Source organism: Parasteatoda tepidariorum, chromosome 4 (genome assembly GCF_982258835.1).
Source record: "Parasteatoda tepidariorum strain Cologne lab strain chromosome 4, Ptep-v5.0, whole genome shotgun sequence".
Classification (NCBI taxonomy): Eukaryota; Metazoa; Arthropoda; class Arachnida; order Araneae; family Theridiidae; genus Parasteatoda; species Parasteatoda tepidariorum.
The window spans coordinates 56,012,733-56,037,196 of record NC_141758.1 but is presented as its reverse complement, the minus strand read 5'-3'; the positions used below and the strand labels follow the sequence as shown (position 1 = coordinate 56,037,196).

Here is a 24,464-nt window from a genome sequence, read left to right as displayed (position 1 = left end):
AAATAAATACTTTAAGGGCCTGTTGACAAAGAGCTTTGGTTCAAAACGGGCATTTCTTAGTCTTTCATATTGAACTTTGCTTATTAAAAAAGAACTTTCAAATTTTATTTTTTCATTACAAAGTAATTTTAATGATTTTTAAATTAGTAATTTGCATAATTTAAAAAAGCTTCAGCAACACGCCAAAATACGCATAAAGTAATATTAACAATACGGGGTCCAAGCTTTCGACCGCTCTCCTCATCAAACTTTTGGGACCATATTTTTCAAATTTCAACTACCCGCCATATTTTGAGGCTCTCTAATACAAACCAGCCTAAAAAAAGTATTTTTATTCAGAGAAAGAACAAGAAGAACAAGTAGATAAAAGTATTTTTATTCAGAGAAAGTAAGTAGATAAAAGTATTTTTATTCAGAGAAGTTTGCGTCTGATTTCGTGTTTTGTATCGTCTGCTCAAATTAATTTGTACATTTAAGGTTATGCTTTAAAACGATTAAGGTAGAATCCGAATACGATTAAGATACGATCCGAATACGCGAAAATCCAATCATTAGATCAAAAATTATTCAGAGCTGCTATTTTTGTGCTGTGTCCATTTTAAAAAGATGTATTTAATATTTCTGTTGATGCACGCAATTATTTTATTACCAAAAATAATTTTTTATAACTCTTCAACATACTCAATTCAAACTAAAAAATAATTGAATTTGTTTACCCATCCCACAACAGGTTAACTTTTCCCATCAGCTAAAAGTAAACAATTTAATAAATCATTTCATTCAATTATAAACACAACCGCCCTCTGAAGTAATCAAAAAATAAAATCAAAAACTCTAATTGAAATTTTTCTTTAAAGTCTAGCTCATCTCGATTCTCTATTCAATTTACTATTAATACGCAATCCATCATCCTGCTTCTAAAACTATCAACAATATCACGAAACTTACTTCGCTTATTAAATTCTTCTAATGTATCTTTAAGTTAAGAAAAATCAAGAAATTTTTCTGCCCTTTCATCATCAGATAGTTCCAACAACAACAATGAGTATATTTTTCAAATAAAGCAGTGGCCATAGCAGTGGCTTGACTAAAGAGTTATTTATCAGTGAAGAGGAAAAAAAAAGAGGATATTTTGGAGAAGGATCATTTATAACCAAGGAGGGGGTAGATAAAGTGCTGAATTATAGATATCAGCTGATGATGGGGGTTGAGAATTTTAGGGCACACCCCAGTGATGGACTATGGCTACCGGTTGACTATTTTCTTTTTCAATGGATGGATGTTAAAGTAGTTGTTTGATGCTGGGAAAATACCTCTTACAGTTGTGATGCATTTTAAACGACGACGTCTTAAACTAATTAATTCATTTTATATATATATATATATATATATATATATATAGCGGCTTTTAACGATCCGTTCTCCTGCTTGGCATTTTCTTTAGTAAAAAAAAACTTTCATCTTGACTTCTTTTAAGTTCATGTAACAAATTTTAAAAGAAATAAAAGCTTGCATTATAATTGGAACCAAATACAGCAAAAGGGAAAATCAAGGAAATATTAACTTCGTAGAGGAATATATCTTTTTTTAGTAGAAAGTATCCATTTCATTATCGTAAATATTTTAGTTTATAGTGAATAATATCATTTAATTGAGTAAAATATCCGTCATCTTTACAGGGGGGGGGGGATTATTCGCTATGTAACGGAAAATATTCCCTGTTTTTAGTAAAAATATAATAGAAAATATCCCCTTTATAGTGCAAAAGTGTTAGATTTATAATCAATTATATCAATTTATAGGGAAATATTTGCTGTATATGGAAAGATTTAAATGAAGAGAATGATATTTTTCTTACGTGCATTTTATTTGCCTTCAAATTATGCGTGTATCTTACTTACAGACATCTACTTACGTACATTTACTACATGCATCTTACTTACAACGTACATCATTGCGTACCTGCATCAACATGCGTGCATGCATCATTGCATCAACGTACGTGAATTTAAAATATATATATTTACCTATTTAAAAAAATATTAATATACGAAGATAATTTCTTTATTAAACTTGTTATAGGTATGAACTGTTTTTGTTCATTAACGTAAAAGAAATTTAAGCTAAAGTACAAATAATTAAACTGAACTTATGCGTCAGGCAGATATTATATACTCGAGCAGTAGTTTAGGAAAAAAAACACATGAACTATCTTTCTAAACAACATAACAACAATAAAAGCATCACGACTCATTACATTTTTACTCTATACTTTAATTCGTTGATTTCAATAACTTAGGCTGATTTTTTAACAGCGTCAGCGCCAACAAAAAGCAAAATTACCTTGGGAACTCATTAACTTAATGCCATCTGATGGTCATTAAAATGCAATTTAATCGGTCCTTTGTAGATTTGTAGTTGTAAGCTAAATACAGAAATTTTTTTCGGGGATTTATAAATTTCTATTTGGCACATTATTGGAAATTTTAAGGATGTAACAAATAAGATTCTCAATTGAAATATTGCAGGGAAGCAAGTCTACTATCAAGAAATCTCATGGGCTAAAATTTAATTGTATTATATTGCTACCAATTAGAAAAAAAGCGAAGAAAGGAATGTCTCCCCTCGTCTCTTAAGATGAAAACCAATTAAACTTTTCAGTTTTTTTTCGAACAGGATCGTCATAACAGTTTGGGGCAGTTCTAAAAGCTACATGTCGTCAAACTGAACAAATACTTAGAAATGAATACGGTACTTTCAAAATACAAATAATTTTATAACAGAATTAAAGTATCTGTCATCTAAAAAATTTCCCCATTGTGTCTTTCTTATTTATATATAATCCAACTTAATCTTTAGAAACAATGCTTGTATGTAATTTTAATAAAAGTAAAAAAAAAAAATTATTCAGATAATTTGAAATTCGAAAATTATTAATTGTAAAAAATTATTATTTTTATTATTATATTAATTATTAGAAAATTATTAAATGGAAAACAAAATTGTTAAATTTTTTTTAAAGAGATTCTACTGTTCTGTTCTTTCTTAATCATAAATGCAGATTATTTCTTTTAATACATTAGAATAGTAGTTCAAATTAGCTTTAGTTATTCACAAATAAAGCTACGTACCAACTCTTATCAAGTTCAGAATGATGAAACTTACCTATTAATAGAAAGCGAAAATGAAAAAACTTTGTTTCACACTTATTTAAACCACACATTAAAAGCAAATCATAGAATAAATGAATAAATCAAAATTGGGACAAAATAGTTTTTATTATGGAAAAGTACACTCAAATTATTTGTTCAACCATGATGTTAGAAATGTGAAAACATTCAAGACACAGAAATTCCAACATTTTTTAAATAATGGCGATAAAATCTAAAAATATGTGTTTTACAAATTTACAACATATTACAGAGTATTTCAGATTCAATTTCTTAAGAAACCTCATCATAAGAAAATTGGGTTAAGAAAAGTTCGAATGCGGTTATAAAATAAATTAGACTTGAAAAGCGATTTCTGAAAACGTAAAGGAAGTAAATCTAGTTATAGATAATATCTAAAATATAGATAATGTCTATTGCGAATTCATCATTAATGATTTTATCTATTTCAAATAAACTTATTTTATATTCAACTAGCACTTTAATAAACTTTTTGAATAAATTACACAATTAATGCAACTTAAAAAACAAATAAAAGGCGTTCCGAATTAGACGGTTTTTAAAAATTTATAACACTATTAAGATTAAAAAAATTCTCTCAGCAATTACATGTGAAAGAGAATAAGTTTTTCTCCCAATGTTTTTGTTTTTAATTCATGATCATTTTAACAGATGGCGCCCCAAGAACTAACTAATTAAGTGATTCAAAGAAAACATTTGAAATCATGTCACAATTTTTCGAAATCTATCAATGAATGAAAAACACGTTTTATTATTTTTTAATCAACCACCGTCAGCCTCCATTGCACGTCGTAATCAAGACGTAACAGAAAAAAAGTAGAAAAGATTTAAAGCGCCATCTTTCGGAATTTCTTTTAATTAAAAGCAAGAACTCTTGGCTCTATCGAATGAATTATTGAGTTGAATTGTCTTGTTAACTTTAACTGTTCAGGTGTAATAATTTATTGTAAATTTAAAAAATCTAATTAAAAAAAAAACAGTAAATACATTGCATTATATTGTTACCAAGTAATTTAAGTAAAGTCACCAATGCATTCTCTTATAAACTGAACATTTTAAATATTTACTGTTCGAAAAATATTAGCTGATGCACGATGAGACGTTAATAAATTAATCTCAATGTATACTAAAATAAATTTTTTGAAGCAAAAAAAAAAATTTTTTTTTTGGAAAATAATATTGAAATTTAGCACATTTCTTCTACATAGAATTGATTATGTCTAGTGATTGAACAATTATTATTATTATTATTATTAGCTTATTTCATTATAGCTTATTTTACAAGGCTAGTCATTTTCATTTGCTTTGTCTAGAATTTACCTTTATTTGTATTTCTTTCCACATTACTCAGACAAAAATTCAAATTTTAATTTCTCTTTATTCTAAATTATTTCTTCAATCTCTAATCAATTCAATTCAGAATAAAGAGTATTAAATTTCAGTAAGAATTCAGCCTAGATACAAAGTATCGTGTGCACTGAAAAAATACTTTAATCTTGTACAGTACAGAAAAAAAAAATAAAAAAAACGAACCACCTTGAATAAATTTTGATCTAATAATCGAATCTGGTCATTTTAGTACTCATTCGTAATGGTTCGAGAAGTGACTTCAAATATGCTAATTAATTAGTGAAGACGATATTTTAAGTTACGAAATCAGACACAGAAATGCATTTTCTCTGAATAAACATACCTTTTTTCGACGGATTCAGATTTCCCAAAATACCGAATTTACCGAAATACCGATTGGGTTAGCTGCAATCTGAGAAATATGGTCCTAATAGTTTGGTCAGGAAAGCTATCCAAAATTTCGATCCAATAATATTAATTTCCTTTTTTGCGTATTTCGCCATATCTCGAGAACTTTTCAAGCAAAATTGAAAAATTTTTGCCCACAATTATAAAATTCGTTTATCCAAAGATTTCGCAAAAAATACATTTTGGTAAATATTTATTATTTTTTAGTATTTTATTTAATAATAGTCGAAAACATTGCGAATTACAAGGTATAAAACTTAGTTTTTAAATCATTTTAAAGTATCTAATTTTACATGACAAAATACAAAATTTGAACGACATTGATTGAATAGTTCCATAGAAATCGAGTTTTAAATATACGACTTTTTTTTAGAAGTCGATTTCTGAGGAATAATTCAACTAATATCGCTCAAATTTTGTATTTTGTCATGTAAAATTCGATGCTTAAAAATTATCAGAAAAATTTTTTCGACTATTAACAAATAAAATAATAAAAAATAATAAATATTTACTAAGATTTATTTTTTGCAAACAAATTTTATAATTGTATTCAAAATTTTTTCAATTTGACTAAAAAGATCTTGAGATATGGAGAAATACGCAAAATATAAAATTAGCATTAAGGAGTCCAAACTTCGGATCGCTCTCCTGACCAAACTATTAGGATCATATTTTCCACATTGCGACTACCCCCTATATTTTGGGGGTCAGAAATCCGAATCTGTCAAAAAAAAATTTATGTTTATTCAGAGAAAGTACCTTTCTGTGTCTGATTTCGTAACTTAAAATATCGTCTTCGCTAATTAATTAGCATATTTGAAGTCACTTTTCAAACCATTACAAATGAGTACTAAAATGACCAGATTCGATTATTAGATCAAAAGTTATTCAGGGAGGTCCTTTTTTGAGCACTGTACATGATGATGCACGATGTATATCGACATATTATTGTATATTGTAATATACACAATAAAGTATATTTAGTAATGCACATAGTGCTGTAACTTCAACCGGTCTAAGGTACAATACTTATGTTATACCTTGGCCTAATTTTTTTAACTTAAAATTTTTTTGGCGAGAATTACAAAATTAATTCACAAACAAACAATATTAGTAGACAAGCTTTTAATGCTCTTACTACGAAATTTCAAAGTTATTTGAATTCAAACTTTCTGACTTATTCGGTATTTCTGCATAAAGAATAAGTAATTAAAATTGTTTCAAGATATATCAATCTTCGCTATACAAATTTATGGTAAAAATGTCCGTTTTTAAACTGAATATAAATAAAAAACCGGTACACACGTGATTTTGTTCGTTGTACGAACGTTGTGATTTTTTTACGTATGCGTTGTGATTCTCACCGTTATGCGTACGGAGAAACACTTTTTTAAATTTAACCAATTTAAATTTCTTTAACATGAACAGATTTTTATGAAATAATATTATTCAAATTTCTATCTAATGAAAAATATAATATTGATTAACAACAAATATTGTATCTTCCGTAATCTTAAAAATAAAAACTTAATTTCTGAAAAATTATGAGCCAATATCGACATTGTGCTTCAAAAATTTAGAAATTGTCTAATTAGATTCCATTATTTCAAAATAATATAACCACATTATTATACACATAAAATTTTTAGTGCAATAGCTAAAAAGAATCACAAATTATAAAATTATTGGGGCATTATTTTACATTATTTTTTATCGAGCTAAAAATATAATATAAAGTAAACATGAATACAAAAAATAATTTCGTATCGTTTAGTACTAACAACCTAAAAACAAGTGGGAAAAACGGTTACAAATATTTTTACTGAAGATAATGTTATAAAAATATGTGCCTCGTCGTAAGTGTACTAGTGAACTTGAAGGTTATTGGCGAGTTAAAGAAGATAAGTGGTAATAAAAATTACCACGAATGCAGATGAGGATAATTTCCTCGATTCTTTAATTAAGAGTGCTCGTGAGGATCAATATCTTCATCTGTTTCATAATCTCTGGTGATCTCGATGTTCCCATAAATATTTCCTAACATCTCAAGAACAAGATCTTGGATGAAATCAACATCTTCCGGTGGGCAGTAATCATCACGGCTAGATCTGAAATGCAATAAATTACCAGAATTATATAATTGCATTGCTTCATTATGTTTATTTAATAATAAGCATATGATGTTATTATGTGAATGATTGATTCGAGGTGCTGATTTGCTTAAAGATAATATTCAAATTATAAAGATACACTGTGAAAAATAGCAGTAAATTCTACAGGGAAAAAAAGACTGTTTAATGATGAATACAAATTTCTTCTATGTTTAATCTTCTATGTTAATTTCTTCTATGCAAGCTGCAAAAAAGTCCTGTTTTTTTTTTTCTTACAGACTTTTGCCATATATTTGACGGTCTAAAGCAGCGGTTCTTAACCTATGGGTCGCGACCCAAAATTGGGTCGCGAAGCATATTTCTTGGGTCACGCTGAGTCGAACCAAAAAAGTTAGTAATACACCAAATAATAAGTAATACCAACACCTCCTAGAAGAAGTCATTGTGGCTTACTCAGCCTAATTTTGACTTTTTTTTGGGTCGCGACATGAACATATATCTCAAATTTGGGTCGCGGCTTAAAAAGGTTAAGAACCACTGGTCTAAAGCTGCTTTTCACAAAATAGTTTTTCTCCATTTTTCACCATAACCATAATCGAATTAATTCAAAATTTAGTTTTTACCATGCAGATTAGAATTATAATAAGATAACTTTTATCTTTTTTTTCCAACTCATTTTACGATTATTTTCGATATTTACTCTTACTTTTCAGTAATTATCTTATGATTTTGAGCATCGTATAAATAAAATTGCGATTCCACTTAATTGTTGAATCGATATACTACATGATTAATATCACTTTTTTGATATAATTTTTCGGTAAGTTAAATTGTCAGACATTTTCCTCAGGGTAAGTCGCTATAGTTTTGAAAGTTTTTACATTTAAATATGATAACAATAAATAAGACTTTTAAGATAAAGACAATTTAAGATTTTTCTTTATAGTTTCACCAAAGCCTGCCGTGGCTCAAGGGACTGAGCACCCAATAAGATCCCCCGGATTTGAATTCCACAGTTGACTGGTCACGTGAATTCTACTATTAGCTCGCACCGACCACAATACTGACAAAACGATTTTATTAATTTTTAATCAAATAACAGTTTTTTCTTCTAATAACAGTTTTTCAAATAACCATCTGGGTGACAAAACAAGAGTCCTTTAGGTTTTTAACCTTTAGGATTCCAAAGGTTCTTTAAATAGAGACACTATGCCATATCCTAGTTCAGCTATTCTGTCTAATTTATTTAGTTGTCTGAGTTGAACGATTTCTGTCTAATTTAATTTAAGACAATACTTAACTTAAACTGGTTTGGTAAAAATAATTAATAAAATGTAGATATTTTTAAATAATATGATTCAGAAATTTAGCTGTTTAGCCGAATTATCTCTTTTTCCAAGCAAAGAGCAATAATTTAGTAAATAAAAAATGTTTAGTGTGCACAGTAAACTGCTATTTTTGATCATAAGTATTCTTAATATTTTTTATGTCAAATAGTTTATTTAATTTTTTTATAAAACAGCTTTATGGAAACATTTCTTGCACTAATAATTATTGCTCTTTCTTTTGTAAGAGCATACAGTACGGTTAAAATTAAACTGACAGTATTCAAGGGTTAGTAGCTCCGATTCTACTGAATTGACTAGTTTGAAATTCGAGTTAATGTGCATTTCTAATTACAGCCTTCTTACTAAATAATGAAATCCCAATGCAGTGTTTTTTTATTTTTTTATATCACACCAAACTTGAACATTGTGCGTTTTTCGTGGCATTATTTCTATGAACAAAAACCGCCATTGTTTGGACCATTAAATGACAATTATTTAAATGAAATGACGTATGAAGTATAGGTATTTAGATATCATAAATTAAAGAGTATTTTCAGATTTTTTTTTTTTAAATTTGAAAAGCTATCTAATCTTTTTTTTATGCATATATATATAAATAACACTAGTTTGAGCTTCGAGTATGTATATATTTCTAATTACTGCCTTCTTAATAAAAAGTAAAACCTCATTTTATACAGATACCTTATTTTTATGGATTCATTTTTTTATTTTATTTTGTTTGTTTCTCATCAAACTCAAAAATTTTTTAAATTTTAGCGGCATGATTTCTGTGAACAAAAACCTAACTTGCGTAGGTCATTAAATTAAAATTATTTAAATGAAATGACTTTGTAGATATGGGTATTTACATACAATAAATTAAAGAATTTTTTTTTCTTAATTGAAAAGCTATATAGTCTTTTTTAATTTATTTTTTATAAATAACATTAGTTTGAATTACGAGTATGTGTGCATTTCTAATCACTGCCTTCTTAATAAAAAATAAAACCTTATAGCATAAATTCAATTTTTCTGTTTTGCTTGTTTCTTATCAGACTCAAACATTTTACATTTTTAGTGGCATCATTTCCACGAACAAAAACCTCTCTTGCGTAGGTCATTAAATTAAAACAAATCAAATGTCAACAAAAGAGGAACAAAATTTTTCAAAAAAATAGAAAATCTTCTTTTAAAAATGTAAAAAACAATTATATTTCTACAGAAAATCTTAATTATGCGTATTGTTCATTTTTTACTTACTTATTTCCATCTAGCTGTGTATAATTTTTAGTTACATTTTAGATATTTGTGTAATTCAAAACTAGTAATTCATTAAGAATGCCAAACATCATGTCATTTAATCGCTTGTTCATAACATCGTCAAAATCATTTCACCAGAAAGCCTTAATTCTTAATTAAAGCAGATCACGATGTCCACCAACGCCCTCCTCCACTTGCTCTTTGTCCACCGCTGGTCATCGTGGCATGGATCAACGGTCAATTAACTAGGAAGGTTCTTCCAGGTCCATCCCCTGCCTCCGCTATAATAATGCCATCAAAATTCATTAATAATCGAATTCACGTCGATCCTCGCCCACCCCTTTGCGGTGTTCTCTTTATCTGTAACCGTCTGAAAGCTACATATCCGATTAAGGTGTCCAATTAAGTGACCGATAGCCCGTTATCAATGATATTCTGGTCTTAAAGAGCATTCTGTAATGATGTACTGTGAATTATTATGTTCGGTATTTTAGAACTTGAAACCATGAGCCTGAATGATCCATCTAGAAGATTATTAAGAATTGACAGAGAACTTGTTTTTGATAAGGTAAGACTAATTAAGATTTTTCTGAACAAAATTATGATTTCTAAGTACATGGTATGTTCGTTAGGAACTATTATGACTGTTCTTAACATAAGTATGATTGCTCTTAACATGAATATGACTGTTCTTAACATAGTATAACTGTTCTAAACATAAGTATGAATGTTCTTATTAAAAGTGAGATTGCTCTTAACAAAAGTATGATTGTTTTTAACAAAAGTAGTATGATTGTTCTTAACAAAAGTATGATTGTTCTTAACAAAAGTATGATTGTTCTTAACAAAAGTATGATTGTTCTTAACAAAAATATGATTGTTCTTAATAAAAGAATTATTGTTCTTAATAAAAGTATGATTGTTCTTAGCAAAAGAATGATTGTTCTTAACAAAAGTATGATTGTTCTTAACAAAAGTATGATTGTTCTTAAAGTATGATTGTTCTTAACAAAAGTACGATTGTTCTTAACAAAAGTATGATTGTTCTTAACAAAAGTATGATACTAGAAAGAAATATGATTGTTCTTATGGCAGATTTTATCAAATCGTTTAGTTGTTTCTGGAAAAATAAGATTTTTCGAAACAAATTTTATGATCGTTTTTAATAAAATTATGATTGTTTTCAACAGAATTTTAATCTTTCTCATGATTATAATTGTTCTTGATAGAATAAATTTTTCCCGTGATTATTAGTAAAACAATTATGATTGTTTTATTATTATTATATATTGTTCTTATTTACCCGTTATATTCTTGATATTTTGCTTTTAAAGAACATTTTACAATGACGTACTGAGAGTTAGTATGTAGGATATTTTATTACCTATTGAAAATCTTAAGAAATATCTATAACTTGTAATTTGCATTGATTTTAATAAGAAATATAAGGTAAAGCTAGTTGAGAATTTCTAAACAAAATTTTGATATATTATCTAGTAGTCTTCGTAAAATTTTTATTGTTCTTAACAAAAGTATGATTCTTCAGACAAATTATGATATTTGGAAAAATGTCTGATTGCTTCCAACAAAATTATAATAGCTTTCAGAATAGATATGATTGCTCATAAAAAATTATAATAGCTTTCACAATATGATTGCTTCTAACTAAATTATAATAGTTTTCACAATATGTATGATTGTTTCTGACAAAAATTTCATTTTTTCAGAAAAATTGATTGTTCCTAATAATTTAAGATGGTTTCTGAAAAAATTAGAACTTTTAGTATCAAATATGATGGTTATTATTATAATTAAGGGGCTGATAACAAAACTATGATAATTCTGAAGAAAAGAATGATTATTTAAAAAAAATTAAGTGAGATCCTAGTAAAATCTTGAGAATTTTTAACAAAAATTTGATTTCTCTATTAAATATGATTTATATCTAGATTATTAAGATGATTCATCATACTTCATAATAAAAAAAAAAGATTGTCGATAATTAAAGTATGATTTTTCATAACAAAATTCCTATTTTCTAAAAAAAAATTTATGTTAAATGTAAAAATGGCAAGTTTTGAATAGAGTATTTAAATTGCTTTAAAATTTTTATATAAAAGTAATTTTTTACTAAACAGATCTATAATACTAAAAATATGCACTATAAAAATCATAATTGTGACTGGTATACTATGTATTTTTTACAGACTCTTACTAAAATAATTAATATTATTATTTATTTAAATAACCTTGCAACTAAAACTATATTTAGTTTATTAAAATTTTAAGGCAATCTTTATCCTACCCCTTAAATTATTTTAATTTTCAAAATAGCGTGAGCAAAATGACTTACAGTACTTGATAATTAGGAATAATTAATATTTTATTTTATTTTTTTTAATCTGTGAATCTTAGTTATATACTCACCTGGCTATTGTAATTATGGCTGGTTTGGGAAGATAAAGTAAAAATTCTTTTGTAACGTTCACTAGATGGCGCACCTCTTCCTTTGAAGAGACATGATGAGGTAAATCACAATCATCACAGGTACAACCAGCGTCATTGAGAATGTCCGGATCCGGAGGACGTCCATCTGGGAACGTATCTAAAAGTGGTTGAACCTCCGATAATCTGAAAATGAGCAAAAATTAGTTTTATGAATGTATGTAAGACTTAAAAATTTAATACAATAATTAATACACATGAAAAAATAACGTTAAGATGTGAAATTTTTTAACTAACGATTTCATAAATATTTATTTTGGGAATCGTTTTCTTATTACCATGTTTAAACTATTACAATTGTGAAAATGAAGAAACTAATTTTTTTCAATGTGAAGTTTAAATGTTTATTTAGAAAATGATAAAGAATCGTTAGAATTAAGTAATATCGCCTTAAGTGTGTTTAGAATAATACACACAAATAAAATAATTCTTTTCGACATTCAAATGATTTCGGAATTTCATTATTTCCATTGGTTTGAGCAATATTTTCGTTTCTTGTTTTATATATTTTCTAAAAATGGATCCATAAAATCTATTTTTACCATTTTACCATAAAATCGTAATTTTAATTTTGAGTGATTCAGATATTTTACTGTAATTATTACTGTAAAAATTACGGTACATAAGATTTTTTGTTCCTTAACATGTTGGTAGAAATGGATTTTACGGTAAAAAGTACCGGCACTGAGTGTCGCAACTTTTTACCGGAATTTGATTTGGAATTCATTACAGTGGGTATACAATTAGGTGTAAGAAAATTTCTCCGAATGAAAACAAATTTTAAGCAGCGTTAATAAAAGAAATTCAGAGTATGTAAAAATAAAACAACCTTTTTTTTTTAGATAACTTGTTTGTTAATTAATTTTAAATAAAAATTTCTTAATTTTTATTTTTTTAAAAAAAGAATATTTTTAAATTATTTTTTAAAAAAAAAGTTAATTTTGAACTTTGAACTTCCTTCTTGAAACTATTTCCATTGTATTTCCTGAAAGGTTTTTAAATACCAACGCTGAGCACAAGCTAAAAATTACTTTTAATTAAGACTTCGTTTCTGAACGAATGGAGGAACAACATGACAATTGATTCTGTTGAGTGTGTACCATAAATTAAAGTCTTTAAAGATTTTTACCTTTTTTTTCCGCACAAATGTAAGAGCAATTTTACAGTTCCTCCTCCCCTCACGAAAATGATGTTTCTATTTCAGAAATTGCGTTTGGCAATGCATAGTCCATGTGAGGTTGTACCAAAATACATTTATTCATTTTTCATTTACTTGTTTATTCTCTACTTTCATTCTGAGAGAAACGAAAATTCTCCTTTCATTTATTGGGGGTGGGAGATATTTAATTTTTATTACTGTTGTGCAATCACGAGATAGCACTCAGTCAGGTTGTTTTCAGTGAGGTCATCTCTTAATTGGTGATAGTAAATTGAGTAGAAAGAAGAAAAAAACATATCAGAGAATAGCGTTTCTCATATCCTCTAAAGAAGCGCGTTAAAATTCAAAGTCCAGAGTGTCACAGGGGTCACAGCATAGAAAAGGAGTCAAACTTAGCTGAAATTCAGTACTTGAGAGCAAAAGTCCGCTTAATATGCGTGAAACAGATCGATTACAAAAGATTGCTTCAAAGGTCAATAACACATACATCAAAACTTTACAGTTATCAAGATGAATTGGTGTACCTCTTAAATGGATCGGTTTGTTAGTGTGTATTGCAGATGTGTGTTCAAAAAGTTGTCTATAGGTCGTAATTGGGTTAATCACAGCTGTTTTTACTTCCAAAACTAGCTGGTACATCGATTTGAAGCTGGATGGGCTGAGATCGAATCTTTCTTAAAAGGACAACTCCATGCCTGTTCATTGCATCATCGCTGTTCAACGTGCTCAGCATTTAGTTAAACTAACTAAAGAAAACAGCGGTGGCTCAGGGAATAGAGCATACGCCTCACAATAAGTTGACCCAGGTTCGAATCCCAGCAATGGCTTGTTGATACGAATTCTGCTCTTGGCTCGTACCCACCAATGTACTGATGTAAAATATCCTCAATGGTATACAGATCACGGGTTAGAATCTCCTTGCCTTCGAGATAACCGTGGAAGGTGTTCATGATTTTCCTCTTCACGTAACGTAAATGCAGGTTAGTTACAGCAAAAGTTATCCGAGAAGGCGAATTTGTCCTAATGCTTGATCCAGGAGTTACCTTGTATTCTGGGTTGGGTTCGAAATTACAAAGTTATGGAGGTGAACTTTGATAGTTGAAATTGGGTCAGCACCGATTATAAAATAAAATGTGCTAATTAAGGACCATACTGTTTAACTGCTTTAGCACAATACGCAATGAGTGATGATTTTAAGGTCAGTTGGATGTTAAAAATTGACGTATCAAACAAAAATAGAATAATATGCATACAATAAGAACACAAATTTCAGATTCTGATGAGATGAGAAGATGATATTTATAAATATTTTATATATTGTATGTTGTACCTATAGTCAATTGACAAAAATTGTCTAGGTGATAAAAATTTTCGGTTATAGTGTAAATATCGACTCAAAAATAAATCAATAAATGAAACAATTAAAAGCTAATGAATTAATTAAACACATGAAACAAATATATAAAAAAAACTAGCTAGTGTAAAAGACATTAACAACATACCTTGTAATATTAATGAAATCATTTAAGGAATAGTTATTTAAAAATCAAGTTCTGCTTTCTCTAATTTAAGGTAGGTTAAAAAGGTAGGTCTATATAAACAAATTTGTATTTAAAAAGAAGACCAAGATTTTCATAATATAACCCGAACAACAAATATCAAAATTTTAAAATATTTTAAAATACTTTTTTTAATTTATTTCTCTTTAAATACAGTTTTTTTCTTCTTCTTTTTACTTATTTTTCTGAATTAATTCATTTGTAAAGAAACAAAAACTGCGTGACTGTAAATTTTTTATAGATTAATGAGAGCCTTTTAGAAAAGCATTATTTTTATTTTTTGAGAAACATTTTTGTTATTTTGTTACTTGCATTCTTTGTATTATTTGTTCTCTTGGTCTCTTAAGTATCTAAAAAATTATATTATAGACGATAATTTAGTGTGTAAATGATACAAATGAATATTAACATATGATATTTTAAAGTACTGAATACAAAATTAACTTTTATGATACTATTTTTATGAGTACCTTTTGTTAATTGCTAGAAATTGGTTTTACGCATATACTTCTTTAATCATTCCAGCTGTTTATATTGTATAATTGTATTTTGTAATTGTTTATACTGTTGTTCTCACTGCATAATTATTCTCCGGATAATATTTTTTGATTTTTAGAAAGGGTTGTTTTTCTTATATTTATAGGTTCATTGTAAAAATATGTTTGAAATAAAATTAATCACATATGTCATGTATATTAATGTCCATTTATATCATAGATGTTTAAGAATAAGCTTACTATCATATAAACGTATAATATATTTAAGTATTTATGGTAATAGTAGGCATACGAGGTTCATTGTAAAATGACGATAGAAATAAAATGATTCCTATGTCTTACGTATAGTGATGGCCATCATAGTTCATAGATGTTTAAGCATAGGTTTATCGTCATATAAACATAAAATATATTTAAGTACATATTTATGGTCATGTAAGGATACGAAATTTATCGTAAAAATACTATCGAAATAAAATGATTCATATGTGTCATGCATAGTGATGACCATCAGAGGTCATAGATGTTTAAGCATAGGTTTATCTTCAAATAAACGTAAAATATATTTAAGCATATATTTATGGTCATAGTAGGCATACGAGGCTTATCGTAAAAACACGATCGAAATAAAATGATTCATATGTGTCATGTATAGTGATGGTCATTCGTAGGTCATAGATGTTTAAGCATAGGTTTGTCGTCATATAAACGTAAAATATACTTAGGTATATATTTATGGTCATAGTAAGCATACGAGATTTATCATAAAAATACGATCATTATAAAATGATTCATATGTGTCATGTATAGTGATGGCCAATCATAGGTCATCGATGTTTAAGCATAGGTTTATCGTCATATAAACGTAAAATATACTTAGGTAAATATTCATGGTCATAGTAAGCATACGAGATTTATCATAAAAATACGATCGTTATAAAATGATTCATATGTGTCATGTATAGTGATGGTCATTCGTAGGTCATAGATGTTTAAGTATAGGTTTATCGTCATATAAACGTAAAATATACTTAGGTATATATTTATGGTCATAGTAAGCATACGAGATTTATCATAAAAATACGATCGTTATAAAATGATTCATATATGTCATGTATAGTGATGGTTATTCATAGGTCATAGATGTTTAAGCATAGGTTTATCGTCATATAAACGTAAAATATACTTAGGTATATATTTGTGGTCATAGTAAGCATGCGAGATTTATCATAAAAGTACGATCGTTATAAAATGATTCATATGTGTCATGTATATTGATGGTTATTCATAGGTCATAGATGTTTAAGCATAGGTTTATCGTCATATAAACGTAAAATATACTTAGGTATATATTTGTGGTCATAGTAAGCATGCGAGATTTATCATAAAAGTACGATCGTTATAAAATGATTCATATGTGTCATGTATATTGATGGTTATTCATAGGTCATAGATGTTTAAGCATAGGTTTATCGTCATATAAACGTAAAATATACTTAGGTATATATTTGTGGTCATAGTAAGCATGCGAGATTTATCATAAAAATACGATCGTTATAAAATGATTCATATGTGTCATGTATAGTGATGGCCATTCATAGGTCATCGATGTTTAAGCATAGGTTTATTGTCATATAAGCGTAAAATATACTTAGGTATATATTTGTGGTCATAGTAAGCATGCGAGATTTATCATAAAAGTACGATCGTTATAAAATGATTCATATGTGTCATGTATATTGATGGTTATTCATAGGTCATAGATGTTTAAGCATAGGTTTATCGTCATATAAACGTAAAATATACTTAGGTATATATTTGTGGTCATAGTAAGCATGCGAGATTTATCATAAAAATACGATCGTTATAAAATGATTCATATGTGTCATGTATAGTGATGGCCATTCATAGGTCATCGATGTTTAAGCATAGGTTTATTGTCATATAAGCGTAAAATATTTTTAAGTACATATTTATGGTCATTAGACTTAGACTTAGAGATTGGGCAGCTCCAACGAGCAGAGCACATCGACCTATTTATATGTTTAAGCATAGGTTTATAATCATATAAACGTAAAATATATTTAAACATATATTTATGTTTATAATAAGCATAGGATCGCAATAAAAAGTTCAATTTCATACATTTTAAACAAAGATGACTGGTAGAAAATTATACAGCTCAAGGGGAATAAAAATATTACAATTTTTTAGGTCGCATTATATTGTCGATAATTTGCAGTTATATTGTGAAACCACCATACGTCAAGGCGTTGATGACACATTAAAGCACATGAATTTATTATATTTTCAAAATTTATAGGGAAAGCGAAAAAAATTATTGAAACTAAAAGGGAATTTATTGAAATGTCAGGTAAAAAGATTTAGATATATTTTATGGAAATAAAGAATTAATATTAAACAGACACAATACACTTGGTTGCCGTGATTAATAATTCGAATAAAATAAAAGAAAAATGGATATATTAGGCAGCAGACAGAAGCTAAAAAATTGAATATAATGATTAATGATTGCGTTATTTGACAGGTTTTTTTTTACCAAAGATAAGGAAAAAAACATCAATTACACACGAAACACCATTATTATGAACGAAATAAAATAAAAAAATGAATTTCAAATCAGATTAAATGGCATAAAATAACCTCTCGCAGGGCAGGTACCAGAAATGTCATTTACTAATCAAGTGTAAATGTTTCTTACGCCGGAAAAAAAATATGGTCAGAACTACCAGAATATGGTAAAATTTATCATGCTTATGGTTCTATAGGAACATCAAAAAGCTCGGTAATTTTTACCGAAGCACTTTGATAAAGATTTTGGTAAAATTGCCAATAAAATATGGTTTTATAATATGGAATTCCATAACAAGTTAAAAACCACTTAAAATAACATTGCAATCGTTTATTGATTTTGTATGTTGCCTTGAGTTTGGCTTTGCTTTTTTATTTTAGTTAAATGTTAAAAAACTCCAAAGACAACAGGCAAGATCATCAAAGTGAAAATTATAGCCAAATATTACACTTTCAATGTGCTTAATAAAAGTCAAAATATATGAGTAGTTGTAATTAAATGTAAATATTTATTATTTAAAAAACTTTCAACTACGCGAACAATGATAGTTAATGTTAATTGATTTAATAATTTCAGTTTCAGAAGCCTATTTTTTCTTGATTATATTTTGAAGTTAGTGTGATAACAATAATTCATATACCCTTTTTATTTTATTTTAATAACCAGCGTTGAATAGTCAACCCAAATTCGGGTTTACGACCATCAGTGTTCAATTCTGTAACGTAACCTTATAGTTTTGAATCCAACTCAGAAGACATGAGAACGTCTGTATCAAGTATTGGAGCAAACTAAATTTCGTGGAGGAAAATAGCGAAACTCTCGAAAGGTTAGCCTATAGAGGTGGGTTAGCCCGATGGTTATATTGATTATATTTTGAAGTTAGTGTGATAACAATAATTCATATTCCCTTTTTATTTTATTTTAATAACCGGCGTTGAACAGTCAACCCAATTTCGGGTTTACGACCATCAGTGTTCAATTCTGTAACGTAACCTTATAATTTTGAACCCAACCCAGAAGACATGAGAACATCTGTATCAAGTATTGGAGCAAACTAACTTTCGTGGAGTAAAATAGCGAAACTATCGAAAGGTTAGCCCATAGAGGTGGGTTAGCCCGATGGTTATATTGATTATATTTTGAAGTTAGTGTGATAACAATAATTCATATTCCCTTTTTATTTTATTTTAATAACCGGCGTTGAACAGTCAACCCAATTTCGGGTTTACGACCATCAGTGTTCAATTCTGCAACGTAACCTTATAATTTTGAACCCAACCCAGAAGACATGAGAACGTCTGTATCAAGTATTGGAGCAAACTAAATTTCGTGGAGGAAAATAGCGAAACTCTCGAAAGGTTAGCCTATAGAGGTGGGTTAGCCCGATGGTTATATTGATTATATTTTGAAGTTAGTGTGATAACAATAATTCATATTCCCTTTTTATTTTATTTTAATAACCGGCGTTGAACAGTCAACCCAATTTCGGGTTTACGACCATCAGTGTTCAATTCTGTAACGTAACCTTATAGTTTTGAATCCAACTCAGAAGACATGAGAACGTCTGTATCAAGTATTGGAGCAAACTAAATTTCGTGGAGGAAAATAGCGAAACTCTCGAAAGGTTAGCCTATAGAGGTGGGTTAGCCCGATGGTTATATTGATTATATTTTGAAGTTAGTGTGATAACAATAATTCATATTCCCTTTTTATTTTATTTTAATAACCGGCGTTGAACAGTCAACCCAATTTCGGGTTTACGACCATCAGTGTTCAATTCTGTAACGTAACCTTATAATTTTGAACCCAACCCAGAAGACATGAGAACATCTGTATCAAGTATTGGAGCAAACTAACTTTCGTGGAGTAAAATAGCGAAACTATCGAAAGGTTAGCCCATAGAGGTGGGTTAGCCCGATGGTTATATTGATTATATTTTGAAGTTAGTGTGATAACAATAATTCATATTCCCTTTTTATTTTATTTTAATAACCGGCGTTGAACAGTCAACCCAATTTCGGGTTTACGACTATCAGTGTTCAATTCTGCAACGTAACCTTATAATTTTGAACCCAACCCAGAAGACATGAGAACGTCTGTATCAAGTATTGGAGCAAACTAAATTTCGTGGAGGAAAATAGCGAAACTCTCGAAAGGTTAGCCTATAGAGGTGGGTTAGCCCGATGGTTATATTGATTATATTTTGAAGTTAGTGTGATAACAATAATTCATATTCCCTTTTTATTTTATTTTAATAACCGGCGTTGAACAGTCAACCCAATTTCGGGTTTACGACCATCAGTGTTCAATTCTGTAACGTAACCTTATAATTTTGAACCCAACCCAGAAGACATGAGAACATCTGTATCAAGTATTGGAGCAAACTAAATTTCGTGGAGGAAAATAGCGAAACTCTCGAAAGGTTAGCCTATAGAGGTGGGTTAGCCCGATGGTTATATTGATTATATTTTGAAGTTAGTGTGATAACAATAATTCATATACCCTTTTTATTTTATTTTAATAACCAGCGTTGAATAGTCAACCCAAATTCGGGTTTACGACCATCAGTGTTCAATTCTGTAACGTAACCTTATAGTTTTGAATCCAACTCAGAAGACATGAGAACGTCTGTATCAAGTATTGGAGCAAACTAAATTTCGTGGAGGAAAATAGCGAAACTCTCGAAAGGTTAGCCTATAGAGGTGGGTTAGCCCGATGGTTATATTGATTATATTTTGAAGTTAGTGTGATAACAATAATTCATATTCCCTTTTTATTTTATTTTAATAACCGGCGTTGAACAGTCAACCCAATTTCGGGTTTACGACCATCAGTGTTCAATTCTGTAACGTAACCTTATAATTTTGAACCCAACCCAGAAGACATGAGAACATCTGTATCAAGTATTGGAGCAAACTAACTTTCGTGGAGTAAAATAGCGAAACTATCGAAAGGTTAGCCCATAGAGGTGGGTTAGCCCGATGGTTATATTGATTATATTTTGAAGTTAGTGTGATAACAATAATTCATATTCCCTTTTTATTTTATTTTAATAACCGGCGTTGAACAGTCAACCCAATTTCGGGTTTACGACCATCAGTGTTCAATTCTGCAACGTAACCTTATAATTTTGAACCCAACCCAGAAGACATGAGAACGTCTGTATCAAGTATTGGAGCAAACTAAATTTCGTGGAGGAAAATAGCGAAACTCTCGAAAGGTTAGCCTATAGAGGTGGGTTAGCCCGATGGTTATATTGATTATATTTTGAAGTTAGTGTGATAACAATAATTCATATTCCCTTTTTATTTTATTTTAATAACCGGCGTTGAACAGTCAACCCAAATTCGGGTTTACGACCATCAGTGTTCAATTCTGTAACGTAACCTTATAGTTTTGAATCCAACTCAGAAGACATGAGAACGTCTGTATCAAGTATTGGAGCAAACTAAATTTCGTGGAGGAAAATAGCGAAACTCTCGAAAGGTTAGCCTATAGAGGTGGGTTAGCCCGATGGTTATATTGATTATATTTTGAAGTTAGTGTGATAACAATAATTCATATTCCCTTTTTATTTTATTTTAATAACCGGCGTTGAACAGTCAACCCAATTTCGGGTTTACGACCATCAGTGTTCAATTCTGTAACGTAACCTTATAATTTTGAACCCAACCCAGAAGACATGAGAACATCTGTATCAAGTATTGGAGCAAACTAACTTTCGTGGAGTAAAATAGCGAAACTATCGAAAGGTTAGCCCATAGAGGTGGGTTAGCCCGATGGTTATATTGATTATATTTTGAAGTTAGTGTGATAACAATAATTCATATTCCCTTTTTATTTTATTTTAATAACCGGCGTTGAACAGTCAACCCAATTTCGGGTTTACGACCATCAGTGTTCAATTCTGCAACGTAACCTTATAATTTTGAACCCAACCCAGAAGACATGAGAACGTCTGTATCAAGTATTGGAGCAAACTAACTTTCGTGGAGTAAAATAGCGAAACTATCGAAAGGTTAGCCCATAGAGGTGGGTTAGCCCGATGGTTATATTGATTATATTTTGAAGTTAGTGTGATAACAATAATTCATATTCCCTTTTTATTTTATTTTAATAACCGGCGTTGAACAGTCAACCCAATTTCGGGTTTACGACCATCAGTGTTCAATTCTGTAACGTAACCTTATAATTTTGAACCCAACCCAGAAGACATGAGAATTTCTGTATCAAGTATTGGAGCAAACTAACTTTCGTGGAGTAAAATAGCGACATTATCGAAAGGTTAGCCTATAGAGGCGGGTTAGCCCGATGGTTATATTGATTATATTTTGAAGTTAGTGTGATAACAATAATTCATATTCCCTTTTTATTTTATTTTAATAACCGGCGTTGAATAGTCAACCCAAATTCGGGTTTACGACCATCAGTGTTCAATTCTGTAACGTAACCATATAGTTTTGAACCCAACTCAGAAGACATGAGAACTTCTGTATCAAGTATTGCAGCAAACTAAATTTCGTGGAGTAAAATAGCGAAACTCTCGAAAGGTTAGCCTATAGAGGTGGGTTAGCCCGATGGTTATATTGATTATATTTTGAAGTTAGTGTAATAACAATAATTCATATTCCCTTTTTATTTTATTTTAATAACCGGCGTTGAACAGTCAACCCAATTTCGGGTTTACGACCATCAGTGTTCAATTCTGTAACGTAACCTTATAATTTTGAACCCAACCCAGAAGACATGAGAACGTCTGTATCAAGTATTGGAGCAAACTAACTTTCGTGGAGTAAAATAGCGAAACTATCGAAAGGTTAGCCCATAGAGGTGGGTTAGCCCGATGGTTATATTGATTATATTTTGAAGTTAGTGTGATAACAATAATTCATATTCCCTTTTTATTTTATTTTAATAACCGGCGTTGAATAGTCAACCCAAATTCGGGTTTACAACCATCAGTGATCAATTCTGTAACGTAATCATATAGTTTTGAACCCAACTCAGAAGACATGAGAACGTCTGTATCAAGTATTGGAGCAAACTAAATTTCGTGGAGTAAAATAGCGAAACTATCGAAAGGTTGGCCTGTAGAGGTGAGTTAGCCCGATGGTTATATTGATTATATTTTGAAGTTAGTGTGATAACAATAATTCATATTCCCTTTTTATTTTATTTTAATAACCGGCGTTGAACAGTCAACCCAAATTCGGGTTTACGACCATCAGTGTTCAATTCTGTAACGTAACCATATAGTTTTGAACCCAACTCAGAAGACATGAGAACGTCTGTATCAAGTATTGGAGCAAACTAACTTTCGTGGAGTAAAATAGCGAAACTATCGAAAGGTTAGCCATAGAGGTGGGTTAGCCCGATGGTTATATTGATTATATTTTGAAGTTAGTGTGATAACAATAATTCGTAATCTCTTTTTATTTTATTTTAATAACCGGCGTTGAACAGTTAACCCAATTTCGGGTTTACGACCATCAGTGTTCAATTCTGTAACGTAACCTTATAATTTTGAACCCAACCCAGAAGACATCAGAACGTCTGTATCAAGTATTGGAGCAAACTAACTTTCGTGGAGTAAAATAGCGAAACTATCGAAAGGTTAGCCCATAGAGGGGGGTTAGCCTGATGGTAAGAAGATTCTAACTCTTCCGTCAACCACTGAAGATATTATTACGTCACCACTGTGGTAGGTACGAGCCAGGAGCAGCACTCATATCAACCAGTCGTCGCTGAGATTCGAACCTGGGTCATCTCATTGGGAGGCGGGCGCTGATCTGATTAATTAAAAAGCAATACCAAATGATGGTGCTATTTTACAAGCATTTTATAATTACCATCAAATGCACTGCCAAATAAAAACTATAAAATTAAGTCTGACAAATTTTAACAAACATTTGTTTTAGTATCGAAGTATCGCTCACAATATCATTATTTATTTTCACATTGAACGGTCATCATAGCAACGGTTACCAAAGCGACGCACAATTCATTGCAGAAAAAATTTAATTAACTCTTTCTCATGTCCTTACTTCTTTGTCTAAAGCATTAAAATATAGCAATTTATTGACTTTGACAACACTTTAATCCATTCCGAATCAAATTACAGTATGAAATGCCGACACTTTGGATGCATAATCCGTAAGAGAGATTTTACCGTGAAATCCATTTTCGCCATCAAGTATTATACCGTAACTTTTACAGTAACAATTATTTAATTCGAGTGTTTCAGTGGTTTTACGGTAGTTATTACTTATTACAGTAATACTTATTTAGTTCGAGTGATTCAGTGGTTTTATGGTAACTATTTCTGTAAAACTTACGGTAATTTGTACAGTAATACTTATTTAATTCGAGTGATTCAGTGGTTTTAAAGTAATTATTACTGTAAATATTACGCTATAACAAATTTTTTGTTCCGTAACATGTTCCGGTATAAAAGTTAGATTTGCTGAAAAAATAATTTATCATTGTTTAGAATTTTAAGAAAT

At 29.4% G+C, this 24,464-nt stretch overlaps 1 protein-coding gene across 1 annotated transcript in view; it reads right to left on the bottom strand.

Moving 5' to 3' along the window:
* Positions 1-3,259: 3,259 nt before the first annotated feature.
* The window catches only part of MESR6 (misexpression suppressor of ras 6), a 569,253-nt gene continuing 548,048 nt past the window's right edge, over positions 3,260-24,464 (bottom strand). Inside the window, exons 7-8 of the mRNA XM_087161156.1 lie at positions 12,076-12,279; positions 3,260-7,057 (exon numbers count right to left, since the gene is read on the bottom strand). Of these exons, the coding sequence (XP_087017282.1) occupies positions 6,910-7,057; positions 12,076-12,279 (352 nt within the window). The 3' untranslated portion in view covers positions 3,260-6,909. The remainder of the gene's footprint in view (positions 7,058-12,075; positions 12,280-24,464) is intronic.